The sequence below is a fragment of the Rhamphochromis longiceps genome, linkage group LG1, assembly GCF_057381845.1.
Source record: "Rhamphochromis longiceps isolate RC_006_pf linkage group LG1, R_longiceps_female_GT1.1, whole genome shotgun sequence".
In the NCBI taxonomy this organism is placed as follows: Eukaryota; Metazoa; Chordata; class Actinopteri; order Cichliformes; family Cichlidae; genus Rhamphochromis; species Rhamphochromis longiceps.
In genome coordinates this window covers 6,535,192-6,559,194 of record NC_140557.1, presented here as the reverse complement: position 1 = coordinate 6,559,194, position 24,003 = coordinate 6,535,192, and the positions used below count along the sequence as shown (strand labels likewise).

General features: G+C 40.0%; 1 protein-coding gene across 1 annotated transcript; it reads left to right on the top strand.

Moving 5' to 3' along the window:
- Nucleotides 1-6,039: 6,039 nt before the first annotated feature.
- slc7a10a (solute carrier family 7 member 10a) lies at nucleotides 6,040-23,384 on the top strand. The gene is made up of 11 exons (XM_085415026.1): nucleotides 6,040-6,231; nucleotides 10,607-10,811; nucleotides 12,363-12,514; nucleotides 18,370-18,495; nucleotides 18,682-18,835; nucleotides 18,924-19,047; nucleotides 19,947-20,050; nucleotides 20,177-20,273; nucleotides 20,371-20,520; nucleotides 21,458-21,635; nucleotides 21,734-23,384. Exons 1-11 carry the CDS (start codon nucleotides 6,126-6,128, stop codon nucleotides 21,829-21,831), a joined length of 1,494 nt encoding a protein of 497 aa, XP_085271152.1. The 5' UTR covers nucleotides 6,040-6,125; the 3' UTR covers nucleotides 21,832-23,384.
- Nucleotides 23,385-24,003: the final 619 nt, after the last annotated feature.

The following is a 24,003-nucleotide window of genomic DNA, read 5'->3' as shown; positions in this document are numbered from 1 at the left end:
CCCCGGTAAAATGTAAGTTTAACTGGGTCTTATTGATGTACTGCAAAAGAATTTAGAAAATGTTATCCGAAGCCATCGGGTCATATTTCTAACAATGACTAATGTTTTTTATATATATTATTTAATTTATGGCTCTACCTGCTGTGTCAAACCTTAAACATTAATCCATATGGGTTTGTTTACAGTGCACATCGCTGAGCAACTGTCGCTGAACCAAGGAGGGGGCTAAGATTACATCAGTCACAATCATGTAATGGCGTGACTGCAGCCATTCCCCAACTCTGCTCAGCTGTCATGACAATTTGCATATAAACAAAATGATATGAGGCTGTGACTCATTGTTATGAAGCTGGTACTGGTTGTTATACAACTGTAATGTTTTTAAGGTTGGTGAAGCCTGCAGTCAGCTGAGACTGAAGAACTGGCTCAGATGAATACTGAAACATTTCTCACACTGAAAACGTTACATCCAGATGAACAGAATGAACTTTATGAGATGTAAATTGTATTGTTTAATTCAACCATAAGCCAAGTATAGCGTAAATATTTCAGACAAATATGTCAGTGGGTCGTGATATGTGAACCTAAAGTACATTAATCGTCTTATTATGGGGTGGCTGTAGCTCAGGCGGTAGAGCATGTCATCTACTGGGATGCCGTGATGTATTTGTTTGCAACACAGCTCCTCCCTTATGCCACTGCAGTACTTTGGCTGTTTTCCCCTCCATCTCCTCTTCCTCATCCCCTCCTGCCATCACACTGCAGCCAGTGTTTCTGCCTGCCTTCCTGTAGCCAACAAAGCATCTCCTCTCTTTGTTTGGGCCCTCCTTTTGGAGAGGGAGGCCGGCCTCCAAATTAATTTTGAATTCGTTAGCATTCGCCTGCCGCAGCTTAATGACTTAACTCCTTAAACTGTAGAAGAAGTGATGTGTATTTGGTTTTTTTGTGCTTATTTAGCCATTTCTATTTTAGGCTGTAGTACGAATCTCTATTGTAAGCTGTGTATTTATTGGATCAGTAAATCCACCTGAAACATTGTCAATACTTTCATTAAAAACAAATAAACTCAAACGCCTAAAGAGGTTTGATTTCTTGCATCAAACTTTTCAATTCCTGATGCAACAGCATAAATCTATTTGTAAATATGTCTTTCTTCAGATAAAAAAGTTAAGAATATTATTAATGCCGCGGGTTTTCCCTGCTCAAAAAACAGTTAGATATATGCTTAATTTTAAGACCCTGACCCTTTTATGACCCTGGTGACTCCTTGGAGGTGTAGATGGATAGTAACATCCATACCTCTGTTACTGCTCCCATAGATATGGTCGGAGTATTCCTCTGCCTCCTAGTTCAGCCATCATTACCATTTCTTTCACCTGTGTCCTTCAGTGGACTGGTAGGCATATTATAGACATTAGTATAGATTTAACACTCACACATACATAATTAGTTATTTTGCATACACCAGGGATCTTAATGGATGATACACATCTTCTATTAGTTTGTTTAATTCATCTTTAATTTAATGAGTTGACAAGAGCCAATGTAAGTGACCAAAACAAGAAGGTGTTAAAATCCTTCGCTGGTATCATTTATCATATTAGTATATATACTGTTTAAGTTGAGCATGTAAGCATGTAGTTATTGGTGTATGTTTACATACAGAAATAGCTGCATGCTTACAAGTGATAAGTGTTAGCTGTCACCAACCATAATTCATCTACTGCTCCCCCCTGCATGTATATGCGACCACTGACTCTTGTCTACTCTTTACTGCAGTTTGTGGTCCTTTCCAGCAGTCATGGTAGATGGGTGCCCCTCCGTGACCTGAGGTTTACCTGCGCTCTCTTACTGTTAAAAGAGTTTATCCACCCACTCTTATCAAGTGCTTGTTCACAGAGGATTGCCAAATCCCTCTCTAATATTGCACAATATAAAGTCATATCAGATGACTATTGTTGTGAACTTCCATCCATCCATCCATCCATCCATCTTCTTCCGCTTTATCCGGGGCCGGGTCGCAGGGGCAGCAACCTAAGCAGAGAAGCCCAGACCTCCCAGCCACCTCCTCCAGCTTATCCGGGGGAACACCAAGGCGTTCCCAGGCCAGCCGAGAGATATAATCTCTCCACCGTGTCCTGGGTCTGCCCCGGGGCCTCCTCCCGGTGGGACATGCCCAGAACACCTAACCCAGGAGGCGCCCAGGAGGCATCCTTGTCAGATGCCCGAACCACCTCAGCTGGCTCCTTTTGATGTGGAGGAGCAGCGGCTCTACTCTGAGCCCCTCCCGGATGGCTGAGCTTCTCACCCTATCTCTAAGGGAGAGGCCAGCCACCCTTCGGAGGAAGCTCATTTCCACCGCTGCTGTGAATTTGCATTACTTAAATATAATGTTTTAGAATTGTAAAAAAGAAAAAATAGTGAAGAACTGTAAAGTAAAGACTTCAGTCTGCTGGCTAGGCTCCATGGAAATACAAAGGATCAGAAAAGGAACTGATAATAATCCACCCAATACCTAAGAGAGTGATTTCAGTCTGAACCATGAGGTGGACTATTCCTTGAGTCATATTTTTCTTGCATCTCAAGGCACTGAATATAATCACTTGTAAATGTGCACAAGAGCTGCTGTTGACACTTGTGGTGTATTGTTTTCATCATACAACTTTCTTTTCTACTTGGATTCTCTTGCATGTGCAGTTAGCGCCCTTAAAATGGTGTGATGACATCCTCAGAAAGCCTGGCATACACACCTTGGTGGCAAAATGTATGTACTGAGACCCAGTGAACCGAGCAAGCATCTAGTTGCTTTGTAGGAGATTTAGTTTTTTATTTTTTATCTACAACAAACCCTGCTTCTGACCGTAAGCTGTAAAACTGTTAGGGACAGAGGTCTTTACTTAAATGGCTAAACCTCACACTGGCAGCAGAGAAGACCAACTGTAGTTAAGTTTGCTAGGTAGTTAAACACCAGAGGAAAGGTGCAGAGGAACTGGATGAAACAGGATAGGGCCAGACTGTAGCGGACAATGGACAATCAGGTCTGTAAAGAGGATCATTGTTGGTATTCATCCAGAACCTGTACAGGTTCAAGGTTAGGAAACAGGCAGAAAACATCGCTACAGATCCCTCACATCCCAGACATAAACTGTTCAAACTGCAGCCTTCAAGCAAGCGCTAAAGAGCAGTGTTTACAAAAACCAGCCGCTACAGAGACAGTTTCTTCCCCCAGGCTGTCACTCTAATGAACACTGTGAAATAACCCACTGTTATATCATTTAGATCATTTGCTGAAGTCAAATTGAAAATGTCGCATTTTGCAAGGGAATCTTACGATTCCACTTGATGTCTCACAATTACATGACAAAAATCCTCAAATTATGCAAGTTTTGAACTCCTAAAATACAGCAATAATGTGTCTGTTTATGTCTCTTAGTTTCCAGCTGCCTGCTTTGTAAAAATAACTCAAAGGTCTTTGTTTTTGTGGTGGAGGAAAATTCAAGCTTGCACCAGAAAAGAATCTTTGATTACCAGCAATAAACAATCTCATATAAACAAGTCAATAAAATATGCTGAAAGACTGGCTGCTGAAAAGTCAAGCCAAGCAACGTGTCAAACTAATACATTTTTATCAAAGTATATTAAGTGCCAATAATAATACTTCAACATTTAACAAGACTTAGTATGATATGGCATGTTCTTTGCCAACACATCAGAGGTCACCTAATAATGGGTTTCCAATAATCTAAAACTGACAATGACACAAAATGTATCAAATAAATTACATTTTATTTAATTTTAAAGATTAAATCAAGTTTTTACAAGTTAATGACTTTATTGGTGTGATCCAAACATACAAACCGGGGACAATACACAAGTAAAGAGTCCTTAGAAATGTGAAACATAGAAACTCAGATGGAAACACTCAAGGGACAGAGCTGCTTAATCACTCGCCCCGATTGTCGTGGAGCAAAACACTAAAACCCAAATTGTGTCTGAATGCAAGCCACACTGTACATGACAGTCACAAATTCAGGAGTGTGTGTGTGTATGTGTGTGTGTGTGTGTATGTGTGTGTGTGAGTGTGAACAGGTGAATGAGAAAGTGCCTTAAAGTAAGTATAGCACATGCACTATCCCCTGGATTTGGATGCTCTTGTACATATGTGTACATTAATAACATTTATAGCAGGTATCAGTAATGCTTGAGGTCACATGAGTAGAAAGTCTTCTTTTTAGTGTAATTAGGAAGAGAGTGAGGAAGATCTAAGAAGGAATCCAGTCACCCAATCACCAAAAACATCTGTTTGGGTAAGGACTTTTATTTCCTTTGCATATAACAGCTGTAAGCACTAATTCTGCAGATGTGAACCACTAGAATGAGCCTTGTATGGTCTTTCAAGTTAACCTTAAAAAATGATTTGGGTGAAATCCTAACCAAAAAATGTGATTTACACCAATGCTAAATTCACAGTCTGACTGAAGATGGATTTCTTAACCCCACGACCCAGATGATGACGTGACGTTACTGAGTTTTGATTTTTCTGCTGTCACAAGCATTGCCTTTTAATTTTCTTTTCTTTTTTTGGAATTACTTTTCATTGTGTATCTTCTGTGATTTGATGCATTTCTTTCTTCCTTGTTTGTTTCCCCTGCCTGCCTTCCCTCCTTTTTGATTGTCTACTCTGTCTTCATCGTTTTTCACTTGTGGTCTATTGCTCCATTGTGCCTGTGCCTTGTTTTCCATATATCCTCTTGCCTATTGTGAGCTCCTCTTGTTGCCTTCCATGTGTCCTGTCATTCTGTTTGCTCTGGATTTCTGCTTTGTGTTCCCTTTCTTAATTTTTTTTTCTGTGTTTGGACTTTTGCCAGTAAAAGTCTTTACATTTTTTAATGTTAATTGCTGATTTTAGTACACAACACGTGTGTAAGTTAGCGTTGTACCACAGGGCATGAAGAAAGCAAAATGTCAAATAATCTAATCTCAATAGCTAGTGTTTGATCAGGGATATTCTAAAGTTCAATACCTACTGACTGATGTGATATGTGGTGACCTTTCTATACACAAAGGGAATGAGCAGAGGATCAAATTACAATAGTCTGTAGGGAAAGGGATTTCACCTAATTGACTCTGATGGGACTAATAAGGTTGCTTGCACTGGACTATTTTTACCAAAGTAGGACAGGCTTTCATTTAAAGTATTCACCTCATGAGTACAGTCTAGCACAAAAGTGCTAAACCATTTCTTTATATATTTCAATAAACATACTAACAATAATATAATAACAAATTTATTGGGAAAAAATAGTTTGTGGAATATTAATGAGCTTAAAGGTCCATGTTTGATATGATCACCTTTATTTTTCAATAGAGCCTGAGCTCCCTGTGAAAGTGTTCTTGTCATTTCTTTCAATAATCTTCAGGAATAGATCTCCGGGCTTCTTGAAGGACATCCCAGAGCTCTTCCTTGGATGTTGGCTGCCTTTTGTTCAGTTCTCTGTCAAGATGATCGCATATAGGAATGTCATTAATGACAGATAGTGCTCAACTATATGCTTTTCTATCCAGGTTGATTTTTACTGCATTTACTGCATATGTTTGGGGACCATTGTTTTGATTCATGCTCAATCATCGAGGTAGGGAAATCCCAAAAAGTTGATTCTGTTCATCTGGACGTAGCGTTTTCACTCATCCAAGCGACTTCTTCAGTCTCAAGACTAGTCAAAAAATGTCCAACAAAACTTTTTGTTTTGTTTTTTTAAAGACTTCCAGAAAGCCTGGAGAACTATTGCGAAACTAAAATATTTGACCCCTTCGAAGCAAAATATATGTAAAGAAAAAAGTAAAGTATGTGCTTGTCCAGATTCACAAATCTAACCACAATATTCTACAAACACATTCATCGAACAATTTTATTTAAAGTGGACTGGTTCCCTATTGCCTACGCCAGCACTCACTTACCTGAGTCAAGGTTGGGGTTTGAGAGGTGGATCGCATTGTACGCATGCGCATTTCCTGCTTCATCTGTGGGATGTTATAAGGGCAGCCCGTAAAGCGGAGCTTGGTTCAGTCGGAAGCATCTGGACCGGACCGAGGATACCAGGAAGCCCATTTGCAAGGCGGAGGAGATGGAGGACAAAAAGAAAAGAAAGAAGAATGAAGACTCCTCCAATAGCGACAGAGTCACCCTGAAAAAAGAAATTGGACTTCTGAGCGCTTGCGCTATTATCATCGGTGAGTGTGTGACAGCTTTTGTTATACGTGCTCAACTCACGGAGAGTGTTTCGAAGTGATGAATTCTGCGACAAGGAAAAAACTGACGAGGAAACGTGACCGAACGGAAAGCTTATAACGTGGCTGATGTACAGTTACTCTTTCTCTGTCAAGGTTAGAGTATAATTACACACAGTGTGAGTCACTCACTGTACGTATGAGCTTTTATTCTAGTCCGTTCTTTTATTCTACGTATTATATTTGCTGTACGGACACTATAAAGACTAAGATGTGACTTTTCTTTTAGACGTGGTTCGTGACTGTCTGACTCTAAGAATGAATAGCTGGAAAGTCGCCGTTACGCACGCACGCTCTGATGTATGAATGCAGGGTTCTGAGCTTTGTGTGGAAACTGTTGCATCAGTCTGAGTGGTCTGAATATGAGCGTGCATACGTGGCTGGATGATCTAAAGCTGAACTTGACAGACACGCAGAACCGGCACATCTCCCACGTGCTTCAGTGGGAGAGTTTACTGTTACCATTGTAGCATTGTCCTCGGATAGTCTACTGACTAAACCAAGGCATTGATATCGTTAATTTCAGTAACCTTATCATACCAGTTACATCATAAAATACGCTTATACTGCAGACAATGAATTTTACTTTACACGTGCATCTGCAAAAATTGGATAACTGTCAAAATACAGGAAGTTGCAGTGCTGTTTGTAGTTTCCTCCAAAATCTGATGTTGCATTTTACATATCCCTTACAGTAAGTGTACATAAGGAAATGGTCGGTAAATTTAACATATACTCTTTTTATAGACTTCTACACTATTCTAGTGTTCAATTCAATCTGCAATGAATCCTGTCACGAAAATATTTTATTGTATTTCAGAACCACATGTTGCAGGGTAGGGTTTTGGCAGTGGAAATCAGTGGCTTCAATAACAGTTCCTCATTTTTGTACATTTGTTGTGGTAAATATAAAAATTAGTCTTAATGAGTGGAAAAAAATTACTAACCAACAAATAAAAAGGGAAATGTTTATCACTGGGACAAATGGTTTTTGCAGTTCAGTGAAAGGTGGAATTCTGCGACAGTCAAGAGGCTACAAAGGAACCAGTTAATAGTTTGCCTTTTAAAAATATTTTCAGTTCAACAGTTCATCTTCATAGCCATGCTCACATCTAATGTGCTCTGATAGAAATGAGATGTAATTGCAGTTAATGTTATTTCTGCAAATTTTGCGTTTGACTCACTTTTTTTCCTTCAGTATAATGCTTTATTTAGTCCATATTTGTGAAATTATTTTGTTGTCAGAGTTGAAGTAATATTAAAGTATTATAAAGATTTAATGTATTTGGTGTGAAAGACTTCCTGTATCTGGCAGTGCAGCTGAATGAGTGTGTGAGAAAAAGAGCTCCACTGCCTGCCTAGTGAGTGGTGCATCGGGTGGGCAACAACTCAAGTGGTCATTTGGCATGAAGTAAAGTCCTTTGCCAAGTTCAAAATAAACTAGCAGGTGAGCACAGCAGATCACCACTGCATCACAGAGGGGTGTAAGAGTGTCCTGGGTTCAAACCTGGGTATGGAACTGACCGCTAGAGCTTCTTTCTCCCAGAGCTCTAGTTTCTCCTGGTACTGAGAAACACTTTCTGGATTCATGTTGCTCATATAAGGCAAGGACACTCACACAAATAAGAAGACATAACCAGTCATCCCTGTCATCCCATTTCAGAGAGTGTGGGATTTTTGGTCTAAGGAAATCTAGAGTCACCACTCTTCCACTTTCCACCACGATCAGTAATGAGAGAGCCTTTTGCATCTCTCTGAAATTTGATCACAGGCTCTTTACAGACTGGTGCTGATCAACAAGTGTTGTGTCATAACCTATCAAAAACACAGAAATGTGGTCCACAAAGATAATGCATTGTAAGTGGTAAGCCTGTAAGTGCTCCGGGCTGGAAAAGAGATGGAGACACAGTGCATACTCTGCAGCCCTGCTTATCCTGGATGTTTGCTGGTAAGCGTTTAAGCTGATCACATTGGGAAGGCGTTTACATACTGCACACACACAAAGATTTTCATAATTACATGTTAATGTGGCAGGTCTGTAATCATTTAAGAAACTGGTGTTGGATTTCTTCAGGTAATATGACGATTGACTGCTCATTTTTCTTCTACATTAATATTTTAAGATTAAAATAAACGCTCAGATCAGCTTAGCATAATGCTGAACTCTTGCCACAAGCACAGATGGAGGAAAGCCTGTACAGCCAGTACACACAGGCAACTTGAGTCATGCTACTACCCACCAGATACAGCCTACTCACATTGCATTTCATATGCCTTGTTCTAGTAATATAGACTGCTGAAGCTGTCAGCAGGGAAGCCTTCAGGTAGCTACTGATTACCACTGGTTACACTTACAGTTAGACAATACTCCACAACTATCAAATGTCCTGTATTATTAATCTCTAACCACACTGAATATACTTTTCTGCAATTGCTCACTTGCTATTAGTCGTGACATTAATCACTATTTTCATGCCACCAGCTTCATCATCGCTCACCGCTTTATCGTAGTAGTACAAGTCCCCCTCCGTTAGGAGGTATTATACATGCAGCATTACAAAAAAAACCCACATAATATGAGACATTCTTCATTTTCCCTTTTGCACAGGAGATTTGGAGTATTTGCTTGTATAAAATGGTGAGCAATGTGAGGTCATTTTGAGAAAATTTCTCAGAGATGGTGCTGGGATATGATGCAGAGAGGGTCAGTAGGCCTGTGACTAACAGTTTCAGCTGTAGTGCCAAACTTTATGACATAACAAACACAACACTTGCATTATGTAACAGCTCTGCATCTCACAGTGGCCTCCACAATCAGATCAGACAATGAAAAATGCGTTCCTCAGATCTCATTGCTGGATCTGCATCATTAGGGAGCATTTGGGGCCATAGTGTGCCTCTGGGTTTTAATAGTTTCTAAAAGATTTACAGTTGACAGGGTCATATTTTATTGTGAGGACTCAATTCTTCTCACACTTTTCCAAAGAGGACAAAGACTTGAAGGACAGTACAAACAATGTTTTGCTGTGACAGCTGCTGTTTGGTTACTTTGTTATGTGTGCTAGCTTTTGTTTTGTCGTTTTTTTGGTAGGGGTGAGGGCATGTAAATGTCAGACTGAGTCTGAACTTGCTTATTAGTATGTGCCTGAGCCAACCAAGCTGTCAGAGAACCTTTATTTGTTCTTGTTAGGGAGTCAGCTGAGCCTGATTTTTAATGAGTCACATTTTAATGAGCCTGGACTAAATTACTTTATTATCTTATTAAATATACTAGTTATTTGTATAAATGAAATTGCAGCTTTATGGATGGTTTCACCTGTATTATCACCAGTATTAAAATATCCTACCGATATTGTGTTGGTCTCTCATGTTCTGCTGAAAGATCTGAACAATCAGGGCATAGACAGAACACCTTTTGCATGTTCAGTGATGTTTAACACTGAAATGTTAGCATCAGATCTGTTGGGTCCACTTGGTTCCATGGATCCATGAATCAGATTTTGTTCATCCTACAGATTTTCATCTGAGTGGGATCTTGAAATTAGAGGCCTGGCTGTTCCTTGGGCCATCCCTAAACAGTTTCTGCATTGTGGTGGGGTACATTGTTCTTCTGCAGGACACTACTACCTTTGAGGAGTGCTGCTTCCTCCGGGGAGTTGTGCAGGATAGGCTCCATCCTCTACACAACCCTGAACTGGATCAACAGTTAAGAAAATGGATGGCTGAAAAATAGAAGAATGCCTGTAGCCACTGTGGCAGAACACTGTACAAACAGCAGCTTTAAATCACTGAGATTAGGCTGTGCATACCATGCAGTCATATGTCAAAGCATTACTATATATAGCTACATTAATCACTAAGTGAAAGCAATAGTCACATGCCTTACTGCAGAAAGAAAAGAGTTTTTTCTTTACTTCCCATCATGGCTGTGCTAGTCTTTCCTCTTCACTTTCTCCTTCTCTTTAACTACAGATGTGTGTTGTCCAACTTTAGCAAAAATAGCTTGGAGAGCTACTGTTAGAGTATTGTGACCTTCAAGCCAAAGTTTTAATAAGACTTTTGGAATCGCTTTGATTCTACTTTGTGTTCTTTATTCTGTTACTTTTCTTTTTACCTGAATGTATAAACATCTGACCAAATCATCACCAAACTACAGATAAATGGTAAATGCCATTTGTTCTAAATGTCTGGAGTTTTAAATTGAAGTGTGACAGCTTTGGGAGCACAAACCAATAAAAGCAAATCTTGTGTTACACACAAAAAGAAGTCTTTGATGAATATTTATGTATAAATAATCACTGTAATATTTTCTCCTAAGGGAACATCATTGGCTCTGGGATTTTCATCTCACCTAAAGGAGTGTTGGAGCATGCAGGTTCAGTGGGACTGTCACTCATCGTGTGGGTTTGTGGAGGGGGCATCTGCACCCTTGGGTCCATGTGCTACGCTGAATTGGGTGTCACCATCCCAAAGTCTGGAGGTGACTATTCATATGTGACAGAAATCTTTGGGGGCCTAGTAGGGTAAGTACTGTCGTTGTCATTTTTCTAGATGCATTTTTTAAAATACAGATGTTCCTAAACTGCAGTAGCAGCTTGTTGCGTCTTTCCCCCTGAATTATTTTTCCTCATATGAATTATATTGCAACAGTCCAATGGGCGTGTTGGCTTTGAACCAATCATCTGTGAGCGTCTTATGACTTTCAGAGGTCATGTGGTGTGTCAGCTGATCATAGAGCGGCATTCTAAGTCTGAGAAGGTCAAACTTGTTATATACTGTGCCAGCCTTCAGAAGCATTTCTGTGAAAGTAGTTCAGTCTGACTTTCTCTGTTCGGTTATTTTGCAACTATGAATGAAGCAAGTACCACAAAGGATTAAACACAGGAGCAGCAGCAAACGACTCAAAAATGTTAAAAACAGCAGAAAGTAAGAACTAGTGTAGGAGTTTTTGAATTACAGTTGAATACCAACACAGAAAGAATAAGAAGGGAACAAGCAACAAAAAGCACTCACTCTGGAGGTGGAATTAAAGTTTTCATTATGTTTTCAACTTCCAACGCACCAATAGTAAAATTCTGGAGTTACTTGAGTTTGAAAAAAACTCCCCCAAAGCCTTACATGTCCAAAGTATGTGCTTAATGGCTTTGGTCCTCTGACGTTTTTAATTTAATAAAATCATCAGGTCAATGCTTCCTTGATGATAACCAAGTATGGCTTGCATTTAGTAAGTGCTTTATGCATGCAAGTACATCCTTTTTTTTCTAAGTTACAACAGTGGTTGTAAAATCTGCTTTAAATGCTGTCAAAAAACGAGTGTCAAACACTGAGTGTTTGCCTGAGCACATCCTCTGCAGCCACAGATGGAACGCTGAAGCTCCTGCTAATGTGCTAGAGCAAAATTTAGTGTTGTGGTCTAGACAACCCAAAATGTGATGTCCACATATGTGGGCGCCAGGTCGTAGGAGGTTAAGTAAAGACCCAACTTCTACAGTGATGTTGTTTTGCTGACAGGTTTAAGTATAGGTGTGACTGTAAAGCTGGGATGGAATCAAAGACAGTATAAAAGACTGACCTAACATCCAGGTCTGAAAAGTGAAACCACCAACCTTTTTGCAACCTCTGTGGTTGCAGAAAGACTTAATGGTCTTCAACTGTCTTGTTCTGTGCCAGAGTAAACCGTTTCCTGATCACTTTCTGGGTCTAGTTTCTGGTTTCAGGTCATAATTAAACAATAAGTTATTTTTTTAATGTTTTTTTTTACAGTCAGCAAGGAGGATTATCCAGGGTACCATCACTGGGTAACAAATCAATCACCAGCTGTTCACCAGTGAGTTGGGTGCAAATGCTCAGCTCAAGTTGTTTAAAAAGCATCACCAATATGACATCATGGCAGCTATGTCTATTTTTTATACAGTTTATTGAATATGGAATAATGTTATAAGAGCAGTGAAAGTCCCTTCCTTGTCAAAATAACTGCCCACAAGTGACAGCCCCCCCCCTCTCCACTTAGTCTCAAGTTATTACACTGAACTTTATTCTAAATTGAAATCCCGTTCTGTCTCTTCATCCTTTAGATTCCTGTTGTTATGGAGCGCTGTCCTCATCATGTACCCAACCACGTTGGCCGTCATTGCGCTCACCTTCTCCAATTACGTCTTGCAGCCGGCCTTTCAGCACTGTTTTCCTCCGTTCATCGCCACCAAACTTCTCGCAACAATTTGTGTCTGTGAGTCACCAGCAGCCTTAGAAACTCTATTTATCTATTCCATGATAGTTTAAGTAAATGTTTATTCTAGTTTAGTGTTGTCCTTACGTCTTATCTCTCTTTGATTTTCCACTGAACAGTTTTTAGAACTGTCCTGCCAGGGTAAACATTGTTGCTAATGCTAAGCACATGGTTCTTGATTCCAAACAAACTGAAGCATCCAGTGCAGTAAAAGATCTTTTTTTTTTCAAGAACAAGATAAGGAGACATTCTTTGCTTTTTATTAAATATAAAGTCACACACTCTGCCACAGAGGAATTCTTCAGGTCAGCATTTCAAATGCAAGACCTTGGCAGTATTTCTTTCCTGTTTTGCTTCTGAAATACAGTCAGTCATCTTGTTCTACAGCAGCAGGCCACAACTTGCTGTAAAATTGCTAATTATGTATTTAAGAATACAGTTGTTGCCCTCAGGTTTTTGAGAGCAAAATAGCTTTGACATTCATACAGCTTGCAATACACCATGGGAACTGGGAGTGCTTAACATTCCACCTCAGGAACGCAACATTTTCTGAGTTTACTTCAACTCTGATAAGCCTGAATTTTGACTGTCCATTTATGATTAATGATTAATAATGGATAAATGCTTTCCTTAGCATTTCCATAGTGGCAAGCTGATTGGTTGCTGGCCAGATTTTTCAGGTGGCATGGAATAAACAGATGAGTGGTTGACAGATTTGTTGCTCTTCTGCGTGACTGCATGTGTGTGGCCTATGCCTGTGTCATCATGACAAACTAGTTCACAGTATCACACTTCAGACCTGCTGTTGTCTTCAACATGCAAGTCATCTGACTGAATGAGCCAGAGTGACTCCCAGTGAGGTAAACATCAGACCAAGCATCTGCTTCCAAAGCAACATAAAAAGCAACTGATCTTAAAGAAAAATATCTATTTTAACTTGCACTTGTACATATATTTCCAAAATACTGTTGCTCCTATATACGATGTTCCTATAAATGACTGTTTGGAAGACAAATAATAACAAGGAAAAAGGTACTTCCATCTTAGGCAAGTTTGTGCATTTACCAAAGTAAACCAGACTAATCAAACCAAATCAAATCCATTTCCTGCGGTGGCTTAAAGAAATGTGATTCTGTGACACTTCAGTGTGCTCAGGGCTGTCATTGTCATTTGATAATTCCACAAGAAATGTTATGCTCTATCTCCAGCCTCTAATCTGATCAGTTGGGGTATCTGTATTTAAATAGCCAGTGGCCCAAGCAGACCTTGCATGTATCCGATCCACAAACCAGCCAGTTTGGTCCTGTCAGAACCGGATGGAGAAGGGGAAACGGGATAGACGGGGAGTGGGATGGTTGGCTTCGTATGTGGGTGTGTGCGCACGTCAGGCTTAGCATTTGCTGAGTACCCTCTACTATTTATGGCAACAGAATCCTACAACTGCTGCCTACTTTGGGCAAGGGACACTGTGCGAGTGGGTTTTTGTGTTGTATTCTAGAGTGTGGTATGAGTTTGTGTGTGTGTGTGTGTGTGTGTGTGTGTGTGTGTGTGTGTGTGTGTGTGTGTGTGTGTGTGTGTGTGTGTGTGTGTGTGTGTGTGTGTGTGCGTGTGTCTCAGTATCAGTGTCAGAATACATAATGGTGCCAGTCTTTGTGGACGCTGCTAATGAGAGGTTGTGTCTACACTATTGTGCATTGTTACTGTCACAGGGCACCATGGAAATAGGAAAAGCGCAGAATACCTTTCACATCAATAATGATGGAAGTCCCCATTGGCCAGCCAGACATTCGAGTCAGATGTTTGATGTTTCTATTGGCTAGCTGGTTCGACCCCTGTCCTCCAATCTGGTCTATGGCATCACACTTGAGACTTAAAGTCACAGAAAGATTGTAGTCACCCGTCTGTGATCAGCAGTTATGCAAGATTCATATCTTATGAAACTCAATCAGTCTGTGAGGAGAGAAAGTGTCAGACGTCTGATGACAGATGGAAAACATATTATTCTGAACCCTAAAAGAATCATCTATGTACAGTTGAAGCCCTTTCATTGTAGTTCCATCCACCTTAAAAACCAAAGACAGGTGCATGTAAATGAGCAGCATCATATCAGGCAATTGGCAACACAGGTAGTCGATAGGAAGGGATAAGAAAAGAAAAAGTTCAAGTTACCTGTGAAGGATAAAGTAAATATTTCATCACTTTCCAGCACCAGAATTAATGTGTTATATTTTCTTGCTGTGCTGAGTCTTCGTGAGGGTGCTCTTAAGTTCACTGAACTTTTCTTAGTTGAGGGTTTATGAATGCGAGTCAGCCTAGTTATGTTTCCCCCCTCCTTCCTCTCCTGCTGAGCATACTGCTCTAGAGTCACAGGGTGACCCAGGCGTGCGTGTGTTGGTGAAAACCAGACAGGTCCAGTTGTAAGCTGGCTGTGTTCTTCTAAGAATAGGCACACTCGACAGCCCACAGCAGCACAGCCATGCACGCTCATTTATCCTGCAGTTTAGTTTGTCATCTGCTGATCAGTTTCACTAAAAAGAAAGAAAAATTCATTTTCCAGCAGTCAACACTGTTTTATATTCTTTATGGTCAGTATTTGCATAGCGCTTTACTTGATCCTAAGGACCCCAAAGCGCTTTACACTATACACAATCATCCACCCATTCGCACACTGGTAATGGCAAGCTACAGTGTAGCCACAGCCGCCCTGGGGCGCACTGACAGAGGGGAGGCTGCCGGACACTGGCGCCACCGGACCCTCTGACCATCACCAGTAGGCAACGGGTGAAGTGTCTTGCCCAAGGACACAACGACCGAGACTGTCAGAGCCGGGGCTCGAACCGGCAACCTTCCGATTACAAGACGAACGCCCAACTCTTGAGCCACGATCGCCCCGTATTCTTTAAATATTTCTTTAAATTGTAAAACACTGTAACTTGTCTTATGGAGCCATCATCATTAATTTTATACTCAATCCCACAAAACAGTCACTATAAATGTGATGTTTTTATTTCAAAGGCCAAGAGAATACATTCCAGCAAGAAGTCTGTGTTAGTCCATTATTGTGTTGGTACAGTAGGGAGAAGTTTCACGTTATGTCTCCATCACTGGTTCAGATCATTGACTTCAATTTATTTCAAAAAAGAAGACTGTAAAATTGTTTTCAGTAAAAGTGGAAATACCATTTCTATTTATTTTACTATGTGTACTACAATCTGAACTACTGCTCTAAACGTTCGTGTATCAACTGTGTATTAATTCTTTCTCATTATTTGGAAAATGGAGCCCCCCATAGAGTCAGAACAACTATGAGCATAACGTAGACACAAATTAAGAAAGCACACAAGTATGTTAGCTCAGAATAAAAACGTCATGCACAAATTCTATTTTAGTGTGGCTGAGCGAGTTTAGTTCAGGCTTCCTCTGAACCCTTGAACACACTGGATGTTTTATTGAATGCTGCACAAAACTCATTTAAAATTCGATTGAGGGCTCATGGTGAATCATCAGACTAGCGGCTGCCCTAAAGACAGAACAAACCAGAGTGGCTCAGAAGAACAAAATGTCACTATCGTTGTAGGGGATGGAAAAACTGTCACACGTTGGACAAATGACATGATTCTTCCAGTGTATGGTAGGCATCAAACGCCAAGAAGAATGTCATGTTTACACAGAGCTCTGTAATGGCCTTAGAGGAATTTTGGATTTAATTTTATTATGTTGCTAATTCTCCAGCTGAAAACAAAATCACAAATGTTTTATAGCTAGAAAAACTATTAAGCCAACAGTTCCACAAGTGTACCATGGCACAAGAATTGGGGTACGGTATTGTGGATGCTTGCATAGTCATTTTGTTCTTGGTTTCAGAATTGTTTTACCCCTATTCATTATTCATTTAGAATTTTTCCTCAAAGCCCATTTAATCTCCTCCATATAACATATGTAATTACATTCTTTCCTCTCTATCTGTAACTTTCAGCATCCTTTTTTAGATCTCATAGGTCTCCTCGTTGAAGATTTTGTTATCAGATATTTTGTGATGTATAGACAGGACTGGGGAGTTTTTGCCAGTGTGGTGACTCCTGAGTCCAGATCCTGGACCAGGAGGAGGCGTTCCTGAGGTTAAAGCCTGCTGATAAATCTGCAGTGAGTTGGGGTCAGAATCCATTAAGACTTAAAGTGGTAATTAGTTAGTATTCTAGAGCTGAGGCAGCCTTCAATAGAAGCAGTGACAGCAGGACACAGATTTACCTGCACTGTCACATTCAAAGCCACTGGCACCTCCTTCCTGTCAGGGTTAGAATAGAGGAAAGTTGGGGGAGGTCGTAGTGGGGGTTCATGCAGGAACACAGAAACGGAAATTCATGTAACACTCCAAGGGTAATTGACTATAAAACACAGCAGTGTTGTAGGGGAGAGAAAGCTCTGCCCGGTGCCTCCAAAACCTCTTGCCAAAAATTCACACGTGTGTGTATATACGTCTGTGCCTCTGCCAGCGGAAGCAGCTTGTTCAGATTTCTGTGGTGGGAGGAAAACTCTAGCCCTAGTGATGGATGACATGGTCACTGCTAGGTCACTAGAGTGGGTGTTAGTGGGTAAAAGAGAGAAGGAAAGAAGTGTCAGAAGAGAGAAGGTGAAATATGAGCCAAAAAAAGAATAGGTCCCAAAAAAAAAAAGAATGAAATGAATGAATAACTAGATTATCTTCCTTTAATACACCCCGAGGGCTCAACCGTTTCCTAATCTCCATGTTCCCATTTTAAGACACCTGCAATTCTGAGGGCATGTGAAACACAAGCAACAGATAAGTGGACTATAGAGACGCTGTGAAGATAACTGGAGTTGACAAAAAAGTGGACATACCCTGGCTGGGAAGCTTTTCCTGCCTGACAACTCTCATCCTGCTTGTAAAGTTATCACTGATTTCCACCCAATAAACCCATCACTAATATTTTTATGTGATTTATTTGGATGTCACTATTATTTATGTTGTGCATAGCTCTGGGCAAACGACTTTAAAGTATCAGAAATGTTTGGAAGTCATAAGCATGTTATAGCCTGGCTCAAAGAGTGTGACATGAAATTAGAGACAACACAAGAAGTAACTAAGAAAATGGGGATTTAATTAAACAAGGATCTTTGTCATTTGGAAGATAATGAATTTGTTGAGCCAGTAGTGTTAAGTATGTAAGGAGAGGTGGGATTGAATTCGGAGAGCAAAACAAATCTAAAGAGTATTTGGAAGAATGAAGGAAAGAGCCTGGAAGACGAGGATGCCAGAGTAAAAGAATGAGCACACTGTGCAGGTGTAGCTCGTGCATCTGATCTGCACCCGCAGGACAAATGGACTGGTACTTACATAGCGCCTTTCTTCTCAGTAGAGCACTTGAAGTGCTTTCAGAACAGCACAAAAAAGAAGACAGAAAATACCTAGAAAATACCTAGTCCCTGAGTAGCCTAGGAGTTTAGAGGAACAATAACAGTATTGTTTGACGTATTTGTAGGTCTCTTTCTTTCTTTTGCTTGTAAGCACAACTGAGAGACATTTGTGCTTGGCTGATTTGGCTCTCTTGGAATTGGGCCATTCGATACTATGTTGGCTTTCACAAAAATACCCTCAAAACTTAGTGATAATGTCAAGGTCAGCAGCCTAGAGGAGAGCAGGGCCACACATGTGCAGTTTACACAAGCAGGAAATAGAAAGTAGGGATTGAGAGAGAGTAATTTGCAAATTTAAATGTGTTGTTGACGTGATGCTTTGCATGAAATACACAAATACCTGTGAATAAACCTTTAACTTTTTTTACGTAAAACTTTAATGATTTTTCTGCTGTGTGTGTTTGTGTGTATATGTGCAGTATTCCTGACCTGGGTGAACTGCTCCAGTGTGCGTTGGGCGACAAGGATCCAGGACATTTTCACTATAGGAAAACTTCTCGCGCTAGTTCTCATTATAATAGTAGGACTTGTCCAAATTTGTAGAGGTAAACACACAGACATGTGCACACATGCATAAAAAATGTTTTTCAGTAATTGGTAACAGTAATTTCTGTGCTCTGGACATGTTTCATCTGCTCTCTGGTTTTATTGCATTAAAATGATTAGTGATGAACCAACAATTATTTTACGGTTTTTATTTGCTCGTTCTATATTTCTCATCTTTCATCCAGGTCATTACGATGCCCTGCAGCCCAGTGCGGCCTTTGAATTCAGTCAGGACCCCTCAGTGGGACAGATAGCGCTGGCCTTCCTCCAGGCCTCCTTTGCCTACAGCGGCTGGAATTTCCTCAACTACGTCACAGAGGAGGTCGTAGAGCCGCGCAAGTACGATATGCATAAGCAAAGCTAGCAGACACACCACAAGTTTTTCTTAAGTTCTGCCCCATATCATTAATATTTTTCCTGTCATCAGGAACCTGCCCCGTGCCATCTACATTTCCATCCCACTGGTGACCCTTGTCTACACTATGACCAACATTGCCTACTTCTCCTCCATGACCCCAGAGGAGCTCCTCAGCTCTAATGCTGTGGCAGTGGTGAGCAGCTCTCCGGCGCCATGACTGGATATTTTACAAACCCAGTTCTGAAAAAGCTGAGACACTGTGGAAAATGTAAAACAGAATGCAATAACTGAACTCATGAATCCATATTTTATTCAAAGCAGCACATAGAAAACATAGCAACGGGTTTTAGGACGGGTGGCTCCCAACATACTAAAAATGAGCCAGTATTTTTCTTAAAATGGGACATTTTCTCAGTTTGAACATTTGAGTCGTTTTCTATGTTCTACTATGAAAATGTTGTTTTATTAGATTTGCAAATCATAAAACTACTTTTGTTTACAGTGCACACAGTGGCCTCATTTTTGGAATTCAGGCTGTATATTCAAACCTGTTTCAGCTCATATACTGCTAAAGTCAACAGACATTCCAGGCTCCAGTTGTGTATTTGCAATCCTGTCACATGTCGAGCAGCGGTCACTTCAGTCACTGCTTACGCACGCAGTTTTATTTTGCATCATTAATGGTTATTTTAGTTTGGCAAGTAGCAGGTTGCTGGTTTGATTCCAGCCTGAGACATTAATCCCCTTTGGGATTGCATCAGGAATTGCATCCAGCATAAACGTCTGCCAAATCAAACATGTGGAGCCACCTGTTGTGGAGCCCCTTGTAGAGAGGGTTCACGCCTGTTGAGTTCACGCCTGAAAAACATTGAAAATATACTGTAAAAAATTATATCTCGTACCTACATCGTACCTACATGCATATATAACCATAGTCTTATAGTGGTATGCAGGCAGGCTGTTAAAAAGGCTATTTAATCTTTCAGTGAATCAATCAATTAGTGCAGTAATCGAGGGGACTGATGAATTAATAAATAATTAATTTAGTCAACATGTCGGTCATCTGGACAATCACGTTTTGTGTTTTTTCAGACATTTGGGGAGAAACTGCTGGGAATGTTTTCCTGGGTGATGCCAATCTCTGTAGCTTTGTCCACCTTTGGAGGAATTAATGGATATTTGTTTACCTCCTCCAGGTACAGCACAAACGCTTTGTCTTGCATTGTACAACACACCAAACCCTAATTTTTACTTATTTTTACTGATGCCCGCTGTTTCCACAAAATAACGTGTATAACATGTGTAAATATGTCTCTCGGTAGATTGTGTTTCTCTGGCGCCAGAGAGGGTCACCTTCCTTATCTGCTGGCAATGATCCACCTAAAAAACTGCACACCAATTCCTGCCCTGCTGCTCTGTGTACGTTTCACACTAACAGGTTTATCCAGCTGTGTAGCTTCAAAACAGAGATTCAGTGCTTTAATTTTCTCTTGTTTGAACCTGTTCTGTCCTACAGTGCTTTGCCACAGTTGTCATCCTGTGTATTGGGGAGACACACAACCTGATCAACTATGTGTCCTTTATCAACTATTTGTCCTATGGGGTAACCATTGCCGGCCTTCTCTACCTCCGCAAGAAAAGGCCCAACCTGGCTAGACCTATAAAGGTATGGCACTTGTTTTATCTGGAGGTATAACTTAACCACAATAAAAGCAGATTATAGTGAGGAATTTAAAAAATGAAAATATTAAAATTATGTAAGGCAGAAAGAAAAAAATAGAAATTTGAAATAAGCTTAAAAAGCTGACAGATTCAAATAAAAGTATTTAATTTTGAATTAAATTATAATAATTAGATTTTTTTTAAACAAAGGCAAATCAATTATAAAATTAAGCTTCCCATTACATCAAATCAATAATTTTTAAAAACTTTTATTCAAAGGCTCTGAACAGTGTGTCAATTTTAATGCATTTAAAACAAAGAAGACGGTGTAATGTATAGACTGGTGATGTAGACATACACGCTAATTTTCATATAGTAGTATATAAAGTAGTCTGCAATGAATGTGTCACAGTAATCTGTGCATTTAGCATAGGAAACTGAGAGCTCCCAGCAGTCTGATTTGTGTACCACTAGATTTTGCCATTTAACAATGAGTTAGCATGCATATTGTTTTGGCGCCCCCTGGTGTCACAAATGGCAGTTACATGACATTAGTTAGTGCACAAATAACATCCACTATTTCCTGTTTTCTGTTTACGTTCATTCTCCTGTATGCCATTCCCTCCAATCGCTCTCTGTTTTTACTTTTATTGTCAAATAAAAGCTGAAAATTAAAATAAAAAGTAAAAACAAACAAATAAGTATTACATTGCAATACATTAAAGCATTAAATTAAATGTCAAAAATTAGTTTTTGATAATATCCCAGACAAATATATGTACATGTTTATATATTTGGATGCTACATGTAGAGACAGTATGGGTTTACAAATGTAAAAAGAAAAAAAAGGTAAGGAAAAAGATAATTATGTTCATTGCAGATAAATCAACATATTTACAGTGGCAAGGGTTTTTGTACAAATGTGTTTTTGTTCTGTGTAGGTGAACCTGTTGATCCCGATCAGCTACCTGATCTTCTGGGCTGTGCTGCTGGGCTTCAGCCTGTACTCTGAACCAGTGGTTTGTGGCCTGGGTATGGTTATCATGTTGACTGGAGTCCCTGTATACTTTGTGGGTGTGCAGTGGAAGGAGAAACCCAAATGGCTCTATAGATTAGTTGGTGAGTTGGTTTTTTCCAGCGTACAGAACATATTAACTATTTATGTCAGCAGTAATTCCATCTGAGTCTGACTGCTCATGATGTCTTTTGTATTGCAGAAAAACTCACGTACAAGGGCCAGAAGGTGTGTTATGTGGTGTTTCCTCAGGATGACCCCTCAGAAACTGAGCCCCTCACTGCCAAAGCTACTGACTGAGGAGTGAAGTCAAACCAGGACTTCCCCTTTTGCATCAACGTCAATACTTCCCGTTTTCGTCTTAAACGTGTTCTTGTTTGGTCAGTGAAGCACGAAGAGAAAGTGTCATATATTTTTGCACAGGTGTGGACTGGATTGGGCTGGCATGGAGCCCATTTTACCCAGTGCATGTGTTTTTAACTTTTTGGTTTTGCTGTCCATCCATTGTCATCACCAGCATGCAAAGTTTTATTTTTCATACAGATCCTTATCCTTTCCCTTCTTACTCAAAGAATCTCCATTCTGTTCCAAGTCTTTTTCTGCTTCACTTCCAGGATGCTTCCAGCATGCTAATGTGCCTTATGAAATATAGACGTGTGTATAGTGTGTTGGTTGTGCGGGTATTTGGAGTGTGTAATGTCTTATATGGAATAAGATAAATATGCAAGCAGTTTCTGCACTTAGCAATACTTCTCTATAACTGCTGCTACTTTGCACTTTGCTTTACTAATTACTCACATGATGCTCACTGTTGATCTGTTGTGGATGAGTAATTTGTTCTGTCTATATCTCTGCCTGGCTACAGAATCTGGCTGTTCTATTTTCTTTCCACCGACTTTTTAAAAAGAATTATGATTATATCACTTTTCCCTCATGAGAGATGCTGTTGCTGCCTTAATGTTTTTATTAGAGACACTCATCTCTCCCAGTTATTTTTAAAAGACGGGCAAGACCATGACTGGTTCTTGCAGGATTTTGTTGCTTCAGCAGTGATTTCATCTCTGGGTTCCCACTGTGAAACCTCTCAAGGTGCTCGACCAGCCAAAACAGTTATTACACTCTTGACCTGTTGTGATACAGTATTTGAGCACTAATGTGTTGTTGCATAACTCTAACAGAATCTGTAATGATTGACAGACGGCTGGCAGTGGATGTTTACTTGAGCTCTCACTTCCCCAAAAGCCACTACAATGACCGTTAACTCAATATCGCTTATCCACTGATCAGCTGACTTAACATGACACTGCTGACATCACAGAGTTGGATTAACATCCTTTTTGTATCCCATGACCTCTTGGACTTCCTGTATTAGTCAACATTGTTGATGTATTATGGCCCAGACCTGGTCAAACTTGCAACCTCAGTAATTTTGCATTTACTGTGGTCCAGGAGATATTGTTGTTGTTGTTGCTACCTTATCGTATTTGAGTATTCTCTTAATATCTCTTTTATGTTGTACATATAACAAACAAATGAAGGTTGGGGCCTTTGGCCTTTTAAAATGAAAAGTAAACCAGCAGCTTTGAACTTTATTGAACGTGCAGTCCCTTTCTCAGCCCGTAGCTGCTGGGAACTCCATGAAAAGAGACTCGTGTCTGTCCTGCCATGTCCCGGTGCTTTTAGCTCTGAGAGCTGTAAATACTGTGTGACAAAAATAAACTTTTAAAAACGCACCAGGGGCTTCTACAAAGATGACATTCCTCAAACATGTTGTGGTACATTTGTATACTGTATAATGGGTGTACCTTTGTTTTGTAAAAGACAGAAGTTGTAAATTAATAACAATGTAATTGATCATTAAATATAGCGACTTCGAAGAAACTCGGTGTGTCGTCTCCTCTGTGGGATCCTTTTTAGCACCATCAGGTCAAAAATGGGGATTTCTGTGCTAATTAAGTAAGTCGTTGGTTTTCAAGCTTTTTCTGGCATGACCCACTTCGGAAGCTTGGCAGCTGCTATAATAGGTTTTAGCAAGTTTTCAGCAATTTTTTTTTTCTTAACATATTTTAATGGTTTTGTTTTTCCTCTGGTTGTTCATGGCCCACCTGCAGTGGCTCTGCACCTCACAGTTTGAAGTAAGATCAGTCAAAGGTAACTACTGTGCAAAATAAACTATGTACCAGTAGTACGTTGGTGGTTGCACTTTGAGTAGTTTGATGCCAACAACAGTTTACTATAGTACATTTTACTATGAAAAACCAGAATGCGAGTGACGTAGTAGCTCATCCAGGTACAATCCACCACAGTTTACAGGTTATTGTATCATTTAAAGCACAGAAAAGCAAATTATATGTTTTGTTTTCATTGCACAATCTAATGAGGATAGTTTGTGTGCACATTACGCTCACACATCACATTAACTCACTGGTCTTTTGGCGACGAGTTAAAAAAAAAAAAAATTTTAAAAAGAAG